Genomic DNA, 20,961 nt, shown 5'->3' with positions numbered 1-20,961 from the left:
CATTAACACAGTGCTAATTTAAGTTACGAGCATTCCTTGAATAAACTATAAGGATCAAATAATGATGCTGACAAGCTACAGATGTTTGGAAGGTGAGAGCATCAATTTTGACAGTACAATCTCACAACACTTCGTAGGGCATAAAGGAAAATATAATTTTTCAGAAAGTGCAGGAGATAAATGGGTGCTTATAAATCAGTAATTAGAATGCCTGTCAATTTTTCTATCATTTACCTGAAACAAAGGAGATGATTGCAGCCAAACACTGGGTTGCTTTAAACTTCTGCAGAAAATTACATGGTTTATTCTCTTCACTGTGCCATTGTCTTCTCTGAAAACTCCTATTGCTGCCATACGGGCTGCTGTCAAGTCAAGCTCAAGTTTAATTGTTCATAACATTTTATTCCCTGCAGAAATTTCTTACAGCTTCTCATAGAATCATTGACTCCCTACAATACATTCAGCCCATCGAGTCCACACCATCCCTCTGAAGAGCATCCCACTTAGACCCACTCCCACTGTACTCTATCCCTGTAACCCTGCATTTCCCGTGGCTGGCCTGCACATCCCTAGACAATATAGCAATATAGCAATTGGCCAATCCACCTAACCTTATATCCTGCTATATCTGTTGGCATGTTTCTGTTTGCTCACTTGGTTGAATGAAGTTGTGGTCAAACACTTGTACCTCACTGAATTGACAGTCTGCTCTAAATGTTCATTGTATTTATATTTGTGGATATCTGATAAAATATGCAGCAACCCTGATATTATACCAATCCAATCAGTTCTAACAGGGAAGGGTAACCCGTAAGGCTCAACATAAGTATGAGAAATGACATCCGCTCAGCAACTGAGCAAACAGAGAAAACCTTGGAAGTAGAAGAGATCAGCTCGTGGCTCAGCTTATGAAGCAGTGTTTCAGGCATGTTCACAAGGACACTCAACTATTTCCAAGTGGAAGATTCTTACTCATAATGAGCCATCTGAATGAACAGTCAAGATGCATAGTACAGAAGAAGATAGGAAATAGATCTTTTTTTATGCTGTTTATCAACACTGAGACAGTTATATCAAATAAATGCTGGTACGCTCAATCATGCAAAGATGCACTAAGATTGCACATTTTGTTTCATGTGAAAATGCAGTATTAGAAGCACAGAAAATAAATGATCTCTAATCTCCATTTGGAGAGTTATCTTTCATACTAAAAGATGTTCCAATTCAGACATAATGCTTTAGTTTTGTTATGTTACTGGCAGATTGATTATACATGCAGAGGTTCCAAAAGAAGCTAGTGTCCATCACAGAGAAAGTCAATAATTGTGAACATTCCAGATAATAACTTTGCACTCACACATTGCCTGTGGCTACAACACCCATTAGGTGTTGCCTCTGTGAAAATATTTGGAGCACTTTCCTAGCTAAGGCAGTAAATAACGGAGCTGCTCAGAGGAGGTAGGTTGTGTGTCTGTGTTACCTGATCTCATCTGTCAATGCCAGTAAGGCAACAATTGGCTCCAGTGTTTACGGATAGGAAGGTTGAGTCAGATTTCCATTGCCAATTGCCAAAATCAATTGATGGAAGTGCACCTTTGAGAATACCAATAGAGATTGAGCACTGTTGCCTCCTATAGGCAAGCAGATGTAGGTTCAGAAATAAAGAATAGCATTTTGGATGACTCCAGTACAAAATGAGTAGCCTTGAGAGAGAGAGGGAAAAAAATGAGGGGAAAATAGCATACTGGAAAGGAAATTTTGCATACTGGTTCCACAATGCCATATACCTGTAACATTACTTATTCATCAAAAGATGGACTGCTATTCCTCTCACTCTCTACATAGTCAGTTCAGCCAATAAGTTGCCTTTCTCTGACGTTTGTACTAATTTAATTCTAGCTTGTCTCTCCAATCTCAATACAGACAGAATCATTGCAGAGAAGAAAAAAGATTATGGTGACTTTGGGAAAGATGATGTGTGGAAAATAAGTTAGTGATTTTAAAGATTTATATCAAATGCTGTTCTTTAATTTATTCTTTTACTGTTCACATGCATGATGTAACTTCAGCAGAATACTACAGTGATTCATTCTGCCACTTTAAAGCATGACATACACAGTATAAATCAGAGCAACATGGCCTCAGTATCATCAACCATCTCTTTGGTATCAAACATCACCTTTCCCCTTGCTCACCTTTCCACTGCAACAAATACTTTAAAGTTTGTGTCATATTTATTCCAATTCTGTGTTCAAAGCACCAACCTCCTGGGTTTAGGAGCCTGGGAACATTCATTTTCCTCACATTATAATTTGTCAAAGTGAAATTGTCCAGACTGTGGTGGCACATACACTGTGAATAAGAAACAAATTACTTTGTATGTCCCTGGTGAATACAAAGCCATTTAGCTCAGTTAAAATCTAGTGGCATTAATACATTCTAAAATTGGCATTATTCATGTCTACTCTCTTTCTACAATATCACATTCCTGGTTTCCTTTTTATCTGCTGTAAGATTTAGTATTCGAAATCATTTTCCAAATGAACTTTAATTCTATTTCCAGAACACTGTGTACCCCAACAGCATATAGGAGAAAGATACCTGTTTTGCAGGGCTCTTTTACTTGAACATTCTGTGAAAGGATTCTCCACAAATTTGTCAATTTCGTCATCCTGATTAACCTGTCCTATGTTTATAGTCTTTGAAACATTTTTTAAAAAATAAAACACATTCACTTTTTTTCACTTTCAATGGCTTTTATCCAATAAAAGAAATCAGACTAATGCACGGATAAATTTATAACTCATTCCTGTGGGAGGTAAGAGTAAACCAGAGATACAGGCTAATATTATCAGGACCAGTATTTGAATCCCACCTTGTCAGAGTTTGAATTCAATAAAAATATGGAATAAAAAGTTAGCCTAATAGTGACCATGCAATAATTGTTTAAAAAAACATTATTTCACTAATATCCTTTAGGGAAGTAAACTGCTATTCTTACTCTGTCTGGCCTACATGTGACTCCAGATCCATACCAATGTGGTTGACTAGCAACTGCCTTCTTGTAGTTAGGGATTGGCAATGAGTGCTGGACCAGTTAGTGACATCCCATTTAAAAAAAAGTGAATATATAGAATGTTCAAGTCCTAATATTGTGCAAGAGATTATCTTAATTTATGGTCATAGAATCAGAGATTTACAGCACTGAAACAGACCCTTTGGTCCAATTCACCCATGCCAACCAGATATCCAAGATAAAACTAGTCTCATTTGCCAGCATTTGGCCCGTATCCCTCTCAACCTTTCCTATTCATATACCCATCCAGATACCTTTTACATGTTGTAATTGTACCAGCTTCCATCACTCCCTTTGGCAACTCACTCAATATATGCACAACACTCTGCATGAAGAAGGTGCCCCTTAGGCCCCTTTTAAATCTTCCCTCCTCATCCTAAACCTATACTCTCCAGTTTTGGACTCCCCATCCTTGGGTAAAGACCTTGTCTATTTACCCTATCCATGGTCCTCATAATTTTATAAACCTCTTATCAGGTCACCACTGAGCCTCCAACACTCCAGGGAAAACAACCCCAGCGTTTTCACTCTCTCCCTATAGATCAAACCCTTCAACCCAAATAACATCCTTGTGAACCTTTTTAGAATCCTTTCAGGTTTCACCACATCCTTCCTTTAGCAGGGAATTTAGATTTACATTTTTTTCTAAACATAATCTTGCAGATTGTTACAGATGCAGTGACTTTGTGTATTTTTTTCTCTCTTCAACCTTTTATCCTTTTACAGTATGATCCTGTGACATGATGTCACACACATTTCCCATAATTGTATAATTTTAGTAATTTACTTTTCTTCCGTGTTCAGTTTAGTTCAAGCCAGAATAGCCCTGCTACAACAAGTCCAAATACACCCTAAAACACCCCAAAACATCATTGACATTCAAATGAAAGATGTGTGACAGTGACTTTAAGTGATAGAAAGAAAGAGTAATAGCCATCAATTTGTGCAAAGCAAACTCATACAAAAAGGGATATGACAAAGACCAAATAATCAGTTTCACTGAGGTTAATTGAGGGATAGATAATAGCCAAGACACTAAGGATTACAAATGTGGTCATCTTCAAAATAATATTATGGGATCGACTCAGCTGAAAGTCTTGTTTAAAAGATGGGGTAGCTTAGTTACCGTATTGATATATTGGATGCAAATCTTTAATAATTCATTTGCATTAGGCTATTGATGACGGGGCTGTATATTTTCTTTTGATAGCAAAGGCTAAGAGCTGCTGAATGGTCATGCATATGTTGTTTCAAAACAAAACTTAAGTTTTTTTTTATTAGATTACAGAGTTGCTGCAATGAAAACAAAAATGACATTTTCCCAGAGAAAAAGAATTGACAATCTCCAATAGCTTTTACATGTGGCCTTTTGTTACTGTATGCTCAAAGTTTCTTGGTTTTGAGTATCTATGTCTTCAGGGGCGCAGAGGAAAAGATTTGCCTGCACATAATTCCTCCTTTGGGTGTCCAGGCAATTACAAGAACCCGTAATCTATCACTGTATGGCAAATCACGTTGGTACAGCAGGTTGTTGTGTCAAACCATTGATATATGGAAGACAATGTACCTTATTGGATCTCACTAAGTAATGCTGGTGACCTAATAATGTCAAATTATTCCACAAATTGCTTACTATTAATGCATCATAACGTTGTTAACCAAAGGAAACAGTTGGAAGATAATTGGCAATTGGGAAGAATGAGCTAAAAAATAAATTATGCAGTGAGTTGTTATGATCTAGAATGCATTGCCTGAAGGGGTTGTGGAAACATCTTGAGTGATAACTTCCAAAAGGGAATTGGATTCACACTTGCAAAGGAAAAATTGTCACGGCTATGAGAAAAGAGTAGAGAAGTGAGACTAATTGGAAAGCTCTCTCAAAGAGCTGTCACAGAAACAATGGGTTGTATGATTTTAGGACTGTATTGCCTTTGCTTTTTCAGAAGACAAATGAAGCTTCATTTTAAATGGATCCCTCATGTCCAGAAACCTGCACAATGTTTCAAAGAGAAAATACACAACTTAGTTTTTGCAACCCACACTGTTGGCACACTTCAACACTTCTACACGATTTTGAATAGGAGCAGGCATCAAACTCAGTGCTTCAAAGCAAGATTTTCTATTGGGCTTTGTGTTAACATGAAGTCTATTCTGACCTCCATATTGTTTTCTTCCCATAGATTCTAGTTTGGCACACAAGGACTGAGAAACCTGTACTGGTGAATGAAGGCAAAAAAGGCTTCACAGATCCAAACGTGGAAATATAAATGCACAGGTAAAAATTTGCAAATCCTTGAAAAAGGCTAAGCAAGTTGGTAAAACTAATGAAAAGAACACAAAAGTTGGAGTTGTAGTGGTACAGTGAAAACATGAACAAGGAAGCCATTCATGCTTAGTCTTTAAATTCGCTGCTTAGCTCTGAGCAGGAGAACTCTGGACAATTCTGAAACCATACTTTACAAAGAATGACAAAGCCAGGAAGAGCTTTACCAGATGATGCCAGGGATGTAGAAATTCAATGGCAGCCAGAGATTGGAGCATCTGAAAATGTTCTCTTTACAATTTTGGAGAAAATTTGTAGCTCATGTTGTGGATCAGGTTGTAAGTTTGCTCACTGAGCTGGTGTGTTTGTTCTCAGACATTTCACCACCAGGTTAGGTAACATCATCAGTGAGCCTCCAGTGAAGCACTGGTGTTCTGTCACACTTACTATTTATCTGTCTCACCTCGTTGTGGTGGGTGATGTCACCTCCTGTTCTTTTTCTGAGAGGTTGGTAAATGAGGTCCAAATCAATATGCTTGTTAATTGAATTCCGGTTTGAATGCCAGGCCTCTAGGAATTCCTGTGCGTGTCTTTGTTTAGCCTGTCCCAGGATGGATGCATTGTCCCAGTCGAACTGGTGTTCCTCTTCATCTGTGTGCATGGATACCAGTGATAGTTGGTCATATCTTTTGCTTACTAGTTGGTGCTCATGTATATTAGTGGCGCATTTCCTGCCCATCTGTCCAATGTAATGTTTGTTGCAGTCCTTGCAGGATATTTTGTATATGATGTTTGTTCTGCTGGTTGTTGGTACAGGATCCTTTAAATCCTTTAAACAGGAGCTGTTTCAGTGGGGTGTTAGGTTTGTGAGCTACCATGATGCCTGGGGACCAGAGTAGTCTATTCATCATGTCCAAGATGTCTTTAACGTATGCCAGGATGGCTAGAGTCTCTGGGAATGCTGTGTCTTCCTGTTTAGGTTTGTTGTGTAGGAATTGGCAGACCACTTATCAGGCACCCATTGTTCCTGAATACATTGTACAGGTGTTTTTTTCTCAGCTTCTCTTAGTTCCTGGGCGCTGCAGTGTGTTGTGGCTTGTTTAAATAATGTCCTGATGCAGCTCCATTTGTGGATATTGGGGTGATTGCTCCTGTAGTTGAATATCAGTCACTAGTATCCATACACACAAACAAAGAGGGAAACCAGTTCAACTGGACAATACATCCATCCTGGGACAGGCTAAACAAAGACATGCATGGCATTCAAACCGGAACTCCATTAACAAACATATTGTTTCGGACCTCATTTACCAACCTCTCAGAAAAAGAACCAGAAATGATATGACCCACCACAATGAAGCGAGACAGATAAATAGTAAGTGATACAGAACATCAGCGCTTCACTGGAGGCTCACTGATGATGTTACCTAGCCTGGTGGTGAAACATCTGAGAACAAATCTACTAGCTCAGCGAGCAACTTTACAACCTGATTGTTCTCTTTAGCATGGAGATAATTAAAGGAAGACATAACAGAGTTATCCAAAATTATAATGAGTCTTCCAATAATTAGAAATAAACTAATTCCTCATTTATAAATGTCTTGCCAATACAGAAACAGGAAAGCCATAAAAATAATACAGCAAATGCTGGTAATCTGAAATAAAAGCAGAAAGTGCTGTTGAAGTTCAGTGGTCTGGCAGCATCTGTGGAGAGAGAAGCAGAATTAATGCTTTGAGACTGTTATGACTGGAGGGAGATTGAAAGCAATGAAGGGGAACAAGCTGGAGGATTTAAACGGAAATCCCGTCAGAGGGAAGACCAGAATCTCATCAAGGTCGACATACCAAGAAGAGTAGTGGCACTGAATTAAACACCCAAATAAAAATTGAATATGTGGATGCTGGAAATATAAAGAAGAGTTTTTCCACAGATGCTGCCAGACCTGATGAATTTCTCTGTTTGTTCCATGTATGAAAGCATTTTGAGAGAAGGATAGAATACATTTACAAAAGGATAGAGATACCTCAAATAAATGGGTAAAACATTGATAGATAGGCTATAAAGTAAGAAAATGTGATTTGTCCACTTTGGCAGGAAGAATAGAAAAGCAGGATCTTATTTAAAAGGAAAGAGATTACAGAATTCTGTAGCAGAGAAGGGATTTGGATGTATTTGCACATAGAATCGTAGTCATAGAGATGTATAGCACAGAAACACACTCTTCAGTCTAACTATTCCATGGTGACCAGATATCCTAATTAATTTAGTCCCATTTCCCAGCATTTGGCCCATATCCCTCTAAAGTCTTCCTATTCATATACCCATCCAGAGATCTTTTAAATATTGGAATTGTACAAGCCTCTATCACTTCCTCTGGCAGCTCATTCCATACATGCACAGCCTCTGCATGAAAAGTTTTCCCTTAGGTCCCTTTTAAATCTTTTCCCTCTCACCCTAAAGCTATGCCCTCTTGTTTTGGACTCCCCTATCCTGGGGAAAAGACCTTGGCTATTCACCCCATCCATGCTCCTCATGATTTTATAAACCTCTTTCAGGTCACCCCTCAGCCTCCAATCTATAGCTCAAACCTTCCAACCCTGGCAACATCCTTGTAAATCTTTTCTGAAATCCAGCAAGTTTCACAATGTCTTTCCTATAGCAGGGAGACCAAAATTACATGCAGTATTCCAAAAGTGGTCTAACCAATGTCCTGTACAGCTGCAACATGAGCTCCCAACTCCCATATTCAGTGCACTGACCAATAAAGGCAAGCATACCAAACACCTTCTTCACTATTCTACCTACCTGCAACTCCACTTTCAAGGAACTATGAACCCTCACTGAAGCAGAAATGATTAGCTCACAAGTGATCAGAAAAAAAAACAAATAGGATGCTGACCTTTTTTGCAAGGGAATTGGAGGACAAAAGTAAAGACATCTTGCTCCGATATAAAGGATATTGGTGAGAGCACACCTAGATTACTGCATCCAGTTTTCATTTCCATGTTCAAGGAGGCATGGACTTGCATTGGAGGCAGTTCTGGGAAGGTTCCCTCAGCTGATTCCTGTGACAAAGGAGTTATCTTCCAAGGAAAAAGCTGAGCAGGTTACCCAGCATTCTTTGCAATTTAGAAGAAAAAGATAATGTTAAAGGTTTTAAAGGTAATTGTATTGAAAAAGTTTGAGGTAACTTGACAAGGTAGATGCTGAGAGAATGTGATAATCTAGAACTAAGGTGCACAGTTTAAGAGTGAGGGATATTCCATTTGAGATGGAGGTGAGAGAAGTATTTCTTCTTTCAGATAGTCATTATCCTTTGGGATTCTCTATCCCAGGGAGCAATGGAGATTGGATTCTTAATTTATATGAGATTAGGTTAGACCGACTTTTGATCTACAAGGGATCAAGAGTTATGGATAAGGCAAAAAAGTGAAGTCCTGGAGTCAGGTTAATATAACTTTACTGATTGGCGAAGCAGGCTTGAGGATCCATGTGGCACTCACCTGCTCTTAATTCTAAGGTCCTCAGACAAGTGCTTCAGTAATCACAGAAGTTATAGTTTAAAATAATTTATCAAAGATCGAGAAGCAAAATGAAAAGACTCTCCACAGAGAGATCTTTAATGAATAGAAGCTGTGATGGAAATACAGAGGACAATCACAAGTAATCAACAAAGAATTTATAGCAGAGAGGGCAGACTGCCAATCAAGAATGATGATATTGAGGCAGTTGACCAAAGCCATTGTTGAAGAAATAGATTTGGAAAGTCTTGTAAAAGAAAACCATGGTAGTGATGTTTAGCTAGGTGATTTCCAAGATTTGGAACTTAAAAGTTTATGGATGAAAAAAGTACAGGCAAGTGGAATATAGGTGGAAGTATTCAAAAAATAGTGAAACAAGCCCATAAAGTGGGATTAAAATGTTTTAAACTTGATGCACTGGAAGAAGTATGTATCAGTGAGGACAGGGTTCATGGGAGAGTGGGACTCTGAGGATAGGATGCACAATAATAGATTATTTTTTGTTGTCTTCTTCCAAAAATTCTCTATTTCTGTGACATATTTCAATGTGCCTCAGAAATTAAAATTTTTGCTCAGTTACTTTATTACACATGTTAAAGAGAGGTGAATCAATCACACAGTTGGCCACAACACAGGTTTAAGTTCACCTTAGCACGCTTGTGTTCCTTTCTCCAGTAAGAGTGTAGTTATCTAATTTTTACTGTAACATGAAAGAACCAATTACAAAGTTTTCTTGAAATTTTAAAATAGCAAGTTTATTGCCAGATGACGTGGAAGAAATTAAAAATGTGACAAGCTTTGCCAATCACTCTCACTCATGTACACAGGTACAAATTGACAGGTATTAAAGGAAGATAAAATAACAGAATTTACAGTATTTTTGTCTGTCCTTGAGGTGCAAGGACTTAATCTGAGGCCATGAGTGGTTAATTAATTTCTGGGGCAGTCAGCAGTACAGAGTCTTAGTTATCATTCAAGTACTTGGTGTTCAGGTGTTTCAATTACGATTGTCATTGGGCTCATTTTCTTTTTGACAGGCAGGGGCAGAGTCATCAGTCTTTTGTGCTGCGTCCTATTGGTTCATTTTTCTTGTCTGACAAAGGTTTTTAGAATAGAACTTTATTTGTTTATTCCCTTAATTCAGCAGTTATGTTTTTAGGCTTTCTAGTTGTCAGTGAGGTTTCATCACCAACATGAACATTCTGTTGAAGATGTAACATGAGGTAGAGATGAAGGCCTTTTGTTGGCTGATTTCATTGCCTTTACATAAATTGTTAATCTCAGTTTGGCTGTCTCGTGTCTAATCAACGCCGATTTCCTGAAATGGAGCCACTTGAGTGGTCAGGTAATATCTGTAATCATTTTAAGCCAGTGTTTTTAGTTCCTTTTCAAAACCATCGCAATGCAAGTCCCACGTAATAAATCATATGATGGAATTTTAACATTGCTAATACACATTTTATATAATTGTAACAAGATTTACTTGGTGAGAACTAACATTAACCTTTTTGTCATGATTTGGAGATGCCGGTGTTGGACTGGGGTGTACAAAGTTAAAAATCACACGACACCAGGTTATAGTCCAACAGGTTTAATTGGAAGGACTAGCTTTTGGAGCGATGCTCCTTCATCAGGTCGTTGACCTTCATTAAGTGACAACCACCTGATGAAGGAGCAAAGCTCTGAAAGCAAGTGCTTCCAATTAAACCTATTGGATTATACCCTGGTGTTGTGTGATTTTTAACTTCATTAACTTTTTCATTCAACATATTAATTAATATTTGAAGCAAATTCATGGGTATTTGCTTTCAACCTCTCTGACATTTTCTTTCTTGCAGAGAAATTGACCTTAAACCTGGCTACAAGTTGATTGCTCCATTCTCTCACCACACGTACAATGGATAAAATGGTAGTGGTTCTACTTTTTGGAAAAGCAACAATGTAGATTGTGTACTTATGTGACAAGACAAAGGACAGGTCGTGTCACCAGATAATTAAATGGACAAAGCACAGAAGAGATTTCTGACAAATGAACTACAATAATTAGAGAATGTGTTCTGTGACGTCATTTAACAAGGCTCTGTGACTTATGATAAGGATAGGTTCCTTTGTATGTGTGAGTAAGGTGGCTCCATTGCAATGCATTCTGTTGCATGGGAAAAGGAAGATGCATGCACTCAGTGTGAATACCAAACCAGAAATAAATACTGGCCTTAAAAAGCTCTCTACAAAAGATATAGAGAAGCAGTGAAGAGGATTGGGCCGTAATTGTGAGGTGCTGCAATGAACCTTTTCTACCATTTACCTGAAAAGACCTAAGGAATGGAATGTTCTGGTTTACATACCTCGTGAGCCTGCACCTATTTGTTTATTCTTTAAGTGTATGAATAATGTACTCCATCTTCATTTAGACACATGGACATTGACTCGACTTTACCACGAAGTGTGTAACACTCTGTCAATTTGTAGTGTTCATCCTTTTTTGCAAGGGCTCTTTCATCAGGTGGTCCACCTTAAGCTTGGTTCCAATAATACATGTTCATAGTTGTAAGATCAATGCAGTATGGGAGGTACTTAGCCAGTTTATCCCACTGGACCAGGTTAGTAAAATAACAGTTTACGAATGAGATTTTTTTTTCAGCCCAGCTGAGTCATCTACATTTAAAAGGAATGCATCAAAGATTTTATTGACAAAGGCCATATTTACTAAATGTGATACATGTAGACAGGTAGAGCAATGCTTTTTATTAAGTGGACCTAACTATTGTTGGATGACTTCATTTTTACTGCCATTTGTGAGTGATCAAAAATTATGGAAGACACAGATTTAGGTACGCAAGCCAAGATTTCAGAAGATTAAGGTTTAGTTAGATTGTATCTGCTGCACATATGGAAAGATGGCTGATGGGAACTGCCTAGGTCACCTTGCTCAGTGCAAAAGGATCCTAATTTAAGGTTATTGCATAATTATAGCACAGAGAAGGACTTCGAATACATCCAAGCCAAGACGAACAATAAATAAAGAAAATGTGCTGAAAGTAGTAATGTGATCATTAGCAGGAAGAGAAGCTTCGAGTATAATGCAGTTTTGGAACTGATTTCAGATCTAATGAAGAGTCCCACCTACAGTGTTAACTCTTTAAATTCTCCTTACACACTGGCTACCTGCTATCTCAAGTTTTTGATATTCATAGATGTTCCATTTGTCTCTGACTTGTGACATACTTAACTTTCAGTTCAGGATACTCATACCAGAATTGTTTCATTCATCCAACATTGGTTCCTTCATATTCATGAGTTCAAATTCCTTGACATTTTGTTATGTTCATTTCAAAGTTGAATTCCTTTCCTAGTACTTTGCATGGAGAACATCTCATTCAATGTACTCTTGAGGTTGCAATGTCATTATAACTGTGTAATAATATTGCCTAGATCAGCAGAACTAGCTCAGAAAAACATAGATCAGAAAGTTCACCATGAGCACCTCAGAATCTTTAATACTGTCGGTGTGTAGCAGAATTTTTGTGTGCCTTTGTTCAGTTAAAATTAGTGAATGGAACCATACAAAAGATGCCCTGTAATGAGTGTAGCAAATGGGTTCGAGGTTGGAATTGCTGCAAATTTGTTTGCTTCAAATACTTTTGTGAATATTTAAATTGAGGCTCTAAAGTTGTTAATGCCCATGGAGATCTGCAAAATGGATTCTGAATGAAGAAAGAAATTCTGGTCACATGATGAGATAAGGATTTTCAGATTTCTAAGTTGATAATTAGTAATAAACATATCAGCTCATGTGCTAAATTCTTTTGTCCTATATCATAAAGAGGTTGATAATTTGATAACAATTATGACAGTGTGATTTCAGTTCCATCACGACTTATTAATTGTATGTGGTTTGCTTATGTGACCATGAATTAAGTGGCTTTCTCCCTGTTCATTCTGAAATTCATCCAGTTCCAGTAATCCTCGAGCACTGATTATGGTTAGTCTAGCTGAAAGTTATGGGCCGAATGGCCTAACTTCCACTCCTATGTCTTATATGAGGAAAATTCCTCCATCAGGATATCTTCGAATGAATGCAGCAGCTTCTCTGCATGAAGCCAGTATCCAGGTGAAGCATTCTCAGTATCTATGTGTAAAAGATAAAGCATAAAAAATGCAGAATCAATCAGTTCAGATGTAAAAATGTTTCAAATCACATATCCATGTGTTTATGCATTATTTTCAGCAGAGAGAAGCCAAAGACATCTTGTAATGTTAGCTTGGCTTAGTGGTGGCATCCTTGATTGTGAGTTGAACTGGTATGTTGAAACACCACCTATGGAGCAAAGCACTTAAGATTGTAGACACTCCTTTGCAATACTGAAGGAGTCTTGCACTGTTGAAGGTTCTGGGTTGGTGAGACTTTCATTCAGTGCCTTTTCTTCCTGGTGCAGTGATTCAGATGGATGTTAATACACCATGTGATGCATTTCATTTCTGCTTGCCCCTTCTTGCTTTGTTTGCTGACTGAGTGAACTAGTGATCGATGTAACAACAATTGTGCTTCAAAATAATTCCTAGTGTTTGAATATGGTCTTAAGGATGTTGACTGTGCCTATGGTGGTCTGGAATTGGGGAGAGGATCTCTGAGTGAAAGGTAGGCCATTTAGGATTGAGATGAGAAGGAATTTACTCAGAGGGTCATGAATCTTTGGAATTTTCTACCCTAGAGGACTATGGAGGCTCAGCCATTGCGTATATATGAGATAGATCAATAGATTTCTAGACCTAAAATAATAGGGATATGGGGATAATGTAGGAAAATGGTGTTAGTGCAGAAAAATGTTGTTGAATTAGAAGATCAGCCATGATGTTGTTAATTAGTGGAATAGATTCGAGGGGCTTAGTGATGTACTCCTATTCCTATTTCCTGTATTCTTAAGGAATGTTGACCAGGAGCTGTACATCAAAAGGTTTCTTTCAAGTTCTTCTTTTTAATGGACAGTTGTAAAGTGCATTTACGAGATACTTTCAATGTTGTGCTGCCAAATGGAACCTGACCTGATGATAGGCCCTATGAGAAGTAAGTTCATAGTATTCATACCATTGACTTCAATCATTAGAAAATCAAATTCCACATCCGCTTATAGCTCCAAACCAGACTCTTGGCAGGCCAGGATGCCCACTGGGAATTAGAGTTCGAAAACCATCTGTTACGCTGTCACTATAAACCAGTCCTTCCCTCAAGTATTGCAAAACTTGTGCATTGCCTAACCTGTGTTAGTCAAGCTTTCAGCTTCAGTGCGAAATCTCTGGTCATACTTGAAAAGAAGGTTGCACTCGATTTTGATTGCAACTTATGTTAGTGCAGGCTGTTTACTCGAACTAAAACCTTCTTTTCTAGTCAGCAGAACCCCATTCATAAAGGATCTTCTTCCTCATCATATTGTTGTGTTAAAACAGAACACTTTAACATATTAGTGGAACGTAACTCATTTGAACTGTACTGCCCAGAGGCAATATAAGGCCAATAGCACATAAAAATATTTCATCATAACTAATGCTTCAGAAATACATCAACAACAGCCCATTTTCAAGTTCAAAGATTATTTTCCTGAACGAAAACGAGGAATCTCAGTCCATTCAGTCAAAATAATAAACAATAAGGAAGGGCACAATAAATCCTTGAATCACAGATTGCTTTACTACAATTTTCTAACTTCTAGTTTCTCAGCTATCCAAATGTACCTTTACAAGATCAGCGACAGCAATGCCCTTTTGTTGTATCATAACTGAGTGCCCTCCAATAAAAAGGTTATATGGATTATCAAACAGTCATAAACAATACCCATTCTACAAGGAAGACTTATATTGTACTTGATTATCATCGTGTTAAATGAAGTAGGTCTTATCAAGGTTCACAAGTTTATATTCAGACTCTTACATTTAAGCAATAATGGATGAGGTAAAGTCTTTATGGCAATACATTCTTTTGTGGAGTATTTGCTGCCATCTCTCTGTTTCAGAATTTCTTCACTTTTTAAACCATAGCTTTTTCACAAGATTTTTACTAACTTAGAGAGAATAAGCTTTCGCGTGGAAAGAAATATATTACATTACCGCAAAGCTTATATTCCCAGGAAGTTGAAAATTGTTTAAAAAATAGCTATCCCTCCTGCCTCCACCAGCTGATGAGTCAATCAATAAATTCTCTGACTTTAAGCCATGTTGACCAGGAAAGATGTTGATTAGAGTCATGCTATGTCATTTAATCTCTGTCGGAATAGCAATGTCAGTATTACAATTGACTTCAGGCCTTCGGCCAAAGGGCAATAAAAACCAAATTCAACCAGAATTTCTATTCTGTATCACTACTTAACAATCTGGTGGGTGCTCATTGATAGCTGAGTTGCTTTTCAAATCGAGTCCACATGCATGGGCAACTGACATTTGGTCAAGGTAGCAAAGAGTTGATAACTTTGAAATGATATCCCAGCAGGAAATCATTTCTTCAGGACACAAGGAACATTGGCAGAAAATCAGAAGGAAATTTTTAAGAGAAAGTAGTATCTGTGGAAAAGGTAATTCAGATTAGCAGCATTAATTCAGAAGAAATTGATTGTAATATCTTTACCATTATAATAGCTCAATGAGGATTGGTTCATCCTGCATTATGAATCCATCCTCACCTCATCTGAACTGAGTGTTAATCCATTCCCACAATAATGTGACTGATATTTTATTGCCTTTTACTGCCTTCCAACTAAACTATTCAGTTGGCTTGCCACGACCTTCTCATAGTAACAAGAAATGGGTAATAAATGCCTACCCTGCCAGCAATATCCACATTACAAGTTTTCTTCTAAAGACTGTATTACCCACTGGAACCATATATTATAAAATTGGTTGACTGTCATTCTAAATGCTCTATCTTAAAAACAAAAATTCTTTATAGGATACAATATAAAGAACAAGCAAACAAATCACTAATAGTAAACAATTTTTCTTAAAGTGATATTTCACATCCATTCATCAAGATAGAGCCATTCTTGGCCAGCAAATAATTACTTGTGCCAAATAATCCCTAGTTGTGTGTATCATTCTGAGGAACAATTACACAGTGCATAGGTTTATTACGATGACCAAAAGGTGCTGTGTGTGATAGGAAATCAAATACTTTGGACTGCATGGTCTTTGAATTGTGCAAGTAATTAAGATAGGCAAACATCTTGTGTCCTAAATGAATCTGTATGTGGGTAGAGCCTCAGGATGAAATTACAATAACTGATGTTTACACACCTCCTGGGGAGTTAGAGCAGCGTCTGGACAAACATAATATGCTACAGACAATGCTGTGTCATTAAATTTGAAAATGTGAAGCACAATTTTATTAATGTAATCCTCAGCACTTGACAAGTTACAGCTTTTTCTTCTATCCTCTTCGTAAAACTGATCGATTTATTCTTGTTTTACATGCTTACTGAAGAATTAACTAAAGTTATCTAACACACTACTGTTTGCTAATATCTGCTGTTTAATTTATTTCTATTTATAATTTAAGAAAATGGTTTAATGAAATCCTTCTTTTGTTTAAAAAAGAAAAATTTCTTGGTTAACACCATATGTTACCCTGTAATTCATACATACTGGAATATATATGCAGCCCCTGTGACAGGGCAGAAATGATTAAGTTACTAAACATGTTATTGCCATTGTATCGACAAATTCCAGAGAAAGTGAAGCATGTATAATTAAGACATGTACCAAAGCCAACAATTAGCTACTCTCCTTCATAGTTTCAATACCACTGACAAAAAATGGGGCCTGAAGTAATCCACAGCACAGAAGAAGACATCACTGAACAATCATTCTCCAAAAGCAAGGTTCAGTACTACTCTATAGCTCTCAATAACTCTCAAGGTATAGGAGATATCCAGAGGAAGAATCTGCAAACACATTAATGGTTTCATTTTTGTGTCTGAAAGAAATGTTATTTTCATTAAGGAAATCTGCTTAATTTCCAATCCTTCCACAACAGTATATATTTAAAATCATTCTTCTAGTTTGTGATTGTTTTCTTGCTAACAAGTTGATTGTCTTATTAAAGACACCAAAATAGTTGCACTGTATTTTTAATGTATTAATAGCGAAAGTACTGTTACTTTTACCAGAAACAAAAGTGACCCAGTAATAGTGCACACATTAGCACCAGTGACATTGAGGACTGGTTAGATGCTCCAAATAACATTAATGCTAGTTTGCCAATCAATTTTACTCAATGAAGACACTTCTGTTGCTTAGTTCAGAATGGCTCAATGTAATTATGTAATGGCCCGGTATGTCCTGTTATCCTTTGACTAACATGATCAGACATAGTTATGTTACAAATAAAAGCAGGTTAGAACATAAAAAAGACAGAATCTTAACAATTAATAAATTGTATCCAGTAGCAAAAGTGAAAAAGGAAGAGACTACAGAGAATTCAGTGGCAGTGACATTTTCTTGTTACCAACAAGACTAATAGCTGGACAGGACTTGATCATTAATTGTAAAACATTATCTTAACTCTGCAAAGCATTGGCAAGATTTACACTTTGAATGCTGTGTGCAGTTCTGGATGCTCCACCTTTGAAGTTTAGAAAAGAGCTGAACATAGAGCTCGGATTTAAGAGGAGAGTGTCACGGAACTGGATTTAATATTCAAATGAAAGAACACTGTGAGGAAGTCTAATAAAAATGCCACAAAACATTATTACAGTCAAAGTAAATAGTTATTTGCTTGTGATTGTAGAATGGGATGGGAGAGGGTAAAACAAGTAGAAAAGCAATGAAACTTGATATGGGTCCAATGGCCTGAAGAATATTTCTCCACATTGAATGATGGATGTGACTGATAGACTCCCAGCTGAATAAGAACATAATAAAAGGAAAGGAAAAGCTATTTACTCTGTTGAAACTCATCTCTTTCAATTCTGTGTTGAGAACCACCTTGCAAATAGCTCAATATAGAAGGGCTAGAATTATATAATTTACACCATAGATGAAAGGATTTTGCAGATCTCATGTATACCCATTACTGACTCTTGAATACAAGTTTTCTACTTCGATCGCATCTCCTTACTTTTGCCCCTACAGACACAAATACACTCTGGACATGATGCTGTCGGGATCAGTGAGATAAATGCAGAATACCACTGAGCAAAGTTTTGAGAGTTGTGAGGCTGGATTAATATTCTGTGTGATTATTTTTAAAGGTCAGTGAGTTATTTCAATCTAAGCCATTTACAGGATTCCCTACAGTTCATGTGTCTCTGTTGATGATTGTTTATGATCCCTGGCAGAACAAATGCCAGGTGGCATGTGGAGAAAATGGGTTTGAAAATTATCCTGAGTGGCATTTTATTGAACTCATTTTCTGTACAGACCAGGCCAGAGATTGATCTGCAGGTCACAGATTCTCCATTTAATATAGTGTTAATGTCTTTTGTCATCTGTCTCAACCTTGCATACTACAGAAATCTCATTTGATATAAAAAAAGGAAACGCTGCAGGTGCATGACAAATCCACCTTCTGATATGTTACTATCTGAATAAGAGTTTCATTAAGGATGCTCAATCTCAACAATGTTCAAGGTAGATGGATTAAATTCTTAAATGCAGCAGAAGCCAGTTAGCGTGGTTAGGGATTGTGATTCACCAACACACAGTATACAACATGCAGCTTAATTATCCTCAGTGCTCACAAGGTTATAGCTGGATGATTCAAATGGCCAATTCCTACACAGTACCAATACTGTTCTCCTTTCCATAAAACACACAATGGCTGCATTTCTGTTTACAGTTTGCACAAGTGCAAGATTGCATTCACATCCTTCTTCAAAAGCAGCTCAGGCAATTGATGTTGCATGCCTGAATCCAATAGCTGAGACTGATTTGTGTAAACTTGCCCCTTCCAGCTGGCAAATTAGAAACAGGATTTATTGTTGCTGATGCAAAACCAGATTTGGCATTAGAATTACTCGGATACTTGCATCAATTACAGCCAGAAAAAGTTCTTCTTGATGCCATTCTGAACACGTATAGTGCAAACAATTCAAACCAATTCCAACATTCTATTTTTTGTAGTCGGTGAGCTATGACAATGAGAACAAGTGCAGGAGTGAGGAAGAACAACAGCTCCCTCAACCTGTGACAGAAAAGTAATTCTTCAGGAGAAATATCACAGATAGAATGTATTCAGACACTCAAATAAACAGGTATTTATATCACCTGTCCAAACCCCAGAAAGTACACATTACATGACAATTACCTCTGCCATATCTGGGGAGGGCTTTCTGGTAGCTTTCTCAAAATCCTAAATGAGATGTAAAGCTTAAAATACAGATTTTGTGTTATCCACTTTCTCCTTCAACAAAGTTCTCAACCAACTTAACACTTATGTATTAGATCGTGAACTTTAATTTGCGTGTCATATTTGCAACATGCACTGTATACTTTACATAACCCATACAACAACACCTTGTTTTGGAGTCCCAGAGTAAGACACTCAGCTGTAACTAGGTGAATTCATGACAATGACCCATGCAGGATGTGTCTCTCCTCTATAATGCTTCTGCAATAAAAGAACTCTCCAGTAATATATTCATTTTCCCCTTTCTAAAACTTTAGGGTGACATTAAGAAAACTCCCATCTTATATCTTGAAGTATTTGAAGTTAATAATCAAAACTTGTTACAGTCAGAAGGTTATTCCAAATGCATTCTTTATCAGCCCCTTTCTTTGCAAGAGCTTCAAATTGTTCTATTTGAATTGACTGTTTTACTTTACACCATCTTTTCCTTTTAAACCTAGTGCGACGTTCTGCAGTACTATGATTAAGAACCTATGAAATATGAGGAGTGGGCTTTTTGGCACTTCGAGCAAAGTCAAGAATTCGATGAGGTCACGGCTGATCTGCTACCTCAGCCTCATTTCCCTAATTTCCCCAAACTCTATTTACCTCTGTCTTGAGTATACTGAATGACTCAGCATCCTCAAACTAACTGGGTAGAGAACTCCAAATATACACAATCCTCTGAGTGAAGAACATTCTCATCTCCATCCTTGACAGTCGATTCCTCAAAGCAGTGACCCATTTTTCCAGATTCCTCAAGCAGAGAATTCTCAGCATCTGTTCGATCAATTACCTTAAGAATTTTAAATGTTTCAATTGAGTCAACTTGAATTTCATTCATCTAAATTCTAGGAATATATAAGGTTAGTTTATTCAATCTCTCCTTGTGCAACAAATTCCCCAGCCTGGGTGCCAGTCTCGTGTATCTTTGTAACATTCATTTTAGCGCAGGTGAAACCACTCCTTAGACAAGGAGACCAAAACTGCACACAATACTCCAAGAGTGGCCTCACAAATTGCCTGGTGTGGTTAATACAGCAATAAAAACAAACAAAATACACACTGCATTTCTGGTGGACTTGTCTGATTTTAATGCTAGTAATTTATTTTTGCTGAAGGCTTTGCTATATAAAAAAAAACACTGTTTACTTGATTTAGTGTTTGTTTTGTACCTCGGATAGGCTTGATGTTATTACAAGGGATGAAGAAAGGAGACTGCAACTTTATAAAACTACTAGGTGGCAGAGTAGGAATGCATATTCATTAGACAGGACAAAAATTATGCACAGAAGACCAGGATTAAAAAAAAAATGATCAGACCATAACACGGTAACATCAAGATTTAACTAGTCAGTGCAGGCTTAACTTTAGTTTTACATTCAGATGCCGAAGTCAGAAATTGATTGCTCTCCTTCGTGACAGCATCGAGACTGCTGCTGATAAATAGTTCAGATTAGTTTGACTCAGACTACCAAATCTGCTTTCCCTAAACAATCTTAAACTCATTAAGACAATCCTAAGAAGGTTGTCCTAACATTGGAATGATTTTTCTTTCACACTGTGTAATAAATGTATTTGATTTTTTTTTACATAGATCGTAACATTTTCAGTCCCTGTGACAGTTGCACTTTTTGTTTTTTGCATGTTAATGTACTGTTGATTGCACACAATCCCTCAATGTCATTTTAGCAAGAGAGAATCCCAAATAAAAAAAAGTTGAAAGTC

General features: G+C 37.3%; 1 protein-coding gene across 5 annotated transcripts in view; it reads left to right on the top strand.

Annotated features, from left to right (window-relative positions):
* Window positions 1–20,961, top strand: part of LOC140494124 (galactosylgalactosylxylosylprotein 3-beta-glucuronosyltransferase 1-like) — a 184,146-nt gene extending 163,185 nt beyond the window's left edge. For all 5 annotated transcript variants that reach the window (XM_072593139.1, XM_072593142.1, XM_072593141.1 and 2 more), the window contains 2 exons: window positions 5,257–5,351; window positions 10,700–20,961. In XM_072593139.1, coding sequence (XP_072449240.1) covers window positions 5,257–5,343 — 87 coding nt within the window. In that variant the 3' untranslated portion in view covers window positions 5,344–5,351; window positions 10,700–20,961. The remainder of the gene's footprint in view (window positions 1–5,256; window positions 5,352–10,699) is intronic.

The sequence above is a fragment of the Chiloscyllium punctatum genome, chromosome 23, assembly GCF_047496795.1.
Source record: "Chiloscyllium punctatum isolate Juve2018m chromosome 23, sChiPun1.3, whole genome shotgun sequence".
Taxonomy (NCBI): Eukaryota; Metazoa; Chordata; class Chondrichthyes; order Orectolobiformes; family Hemiscylliidae; genus Chiloscyllium; species Chiloscyllium punctatum.
Note: the sequence above shows the minus strand (reverse complement) of the source record. Positions and strands in the feature narration are given on the sequence as shown.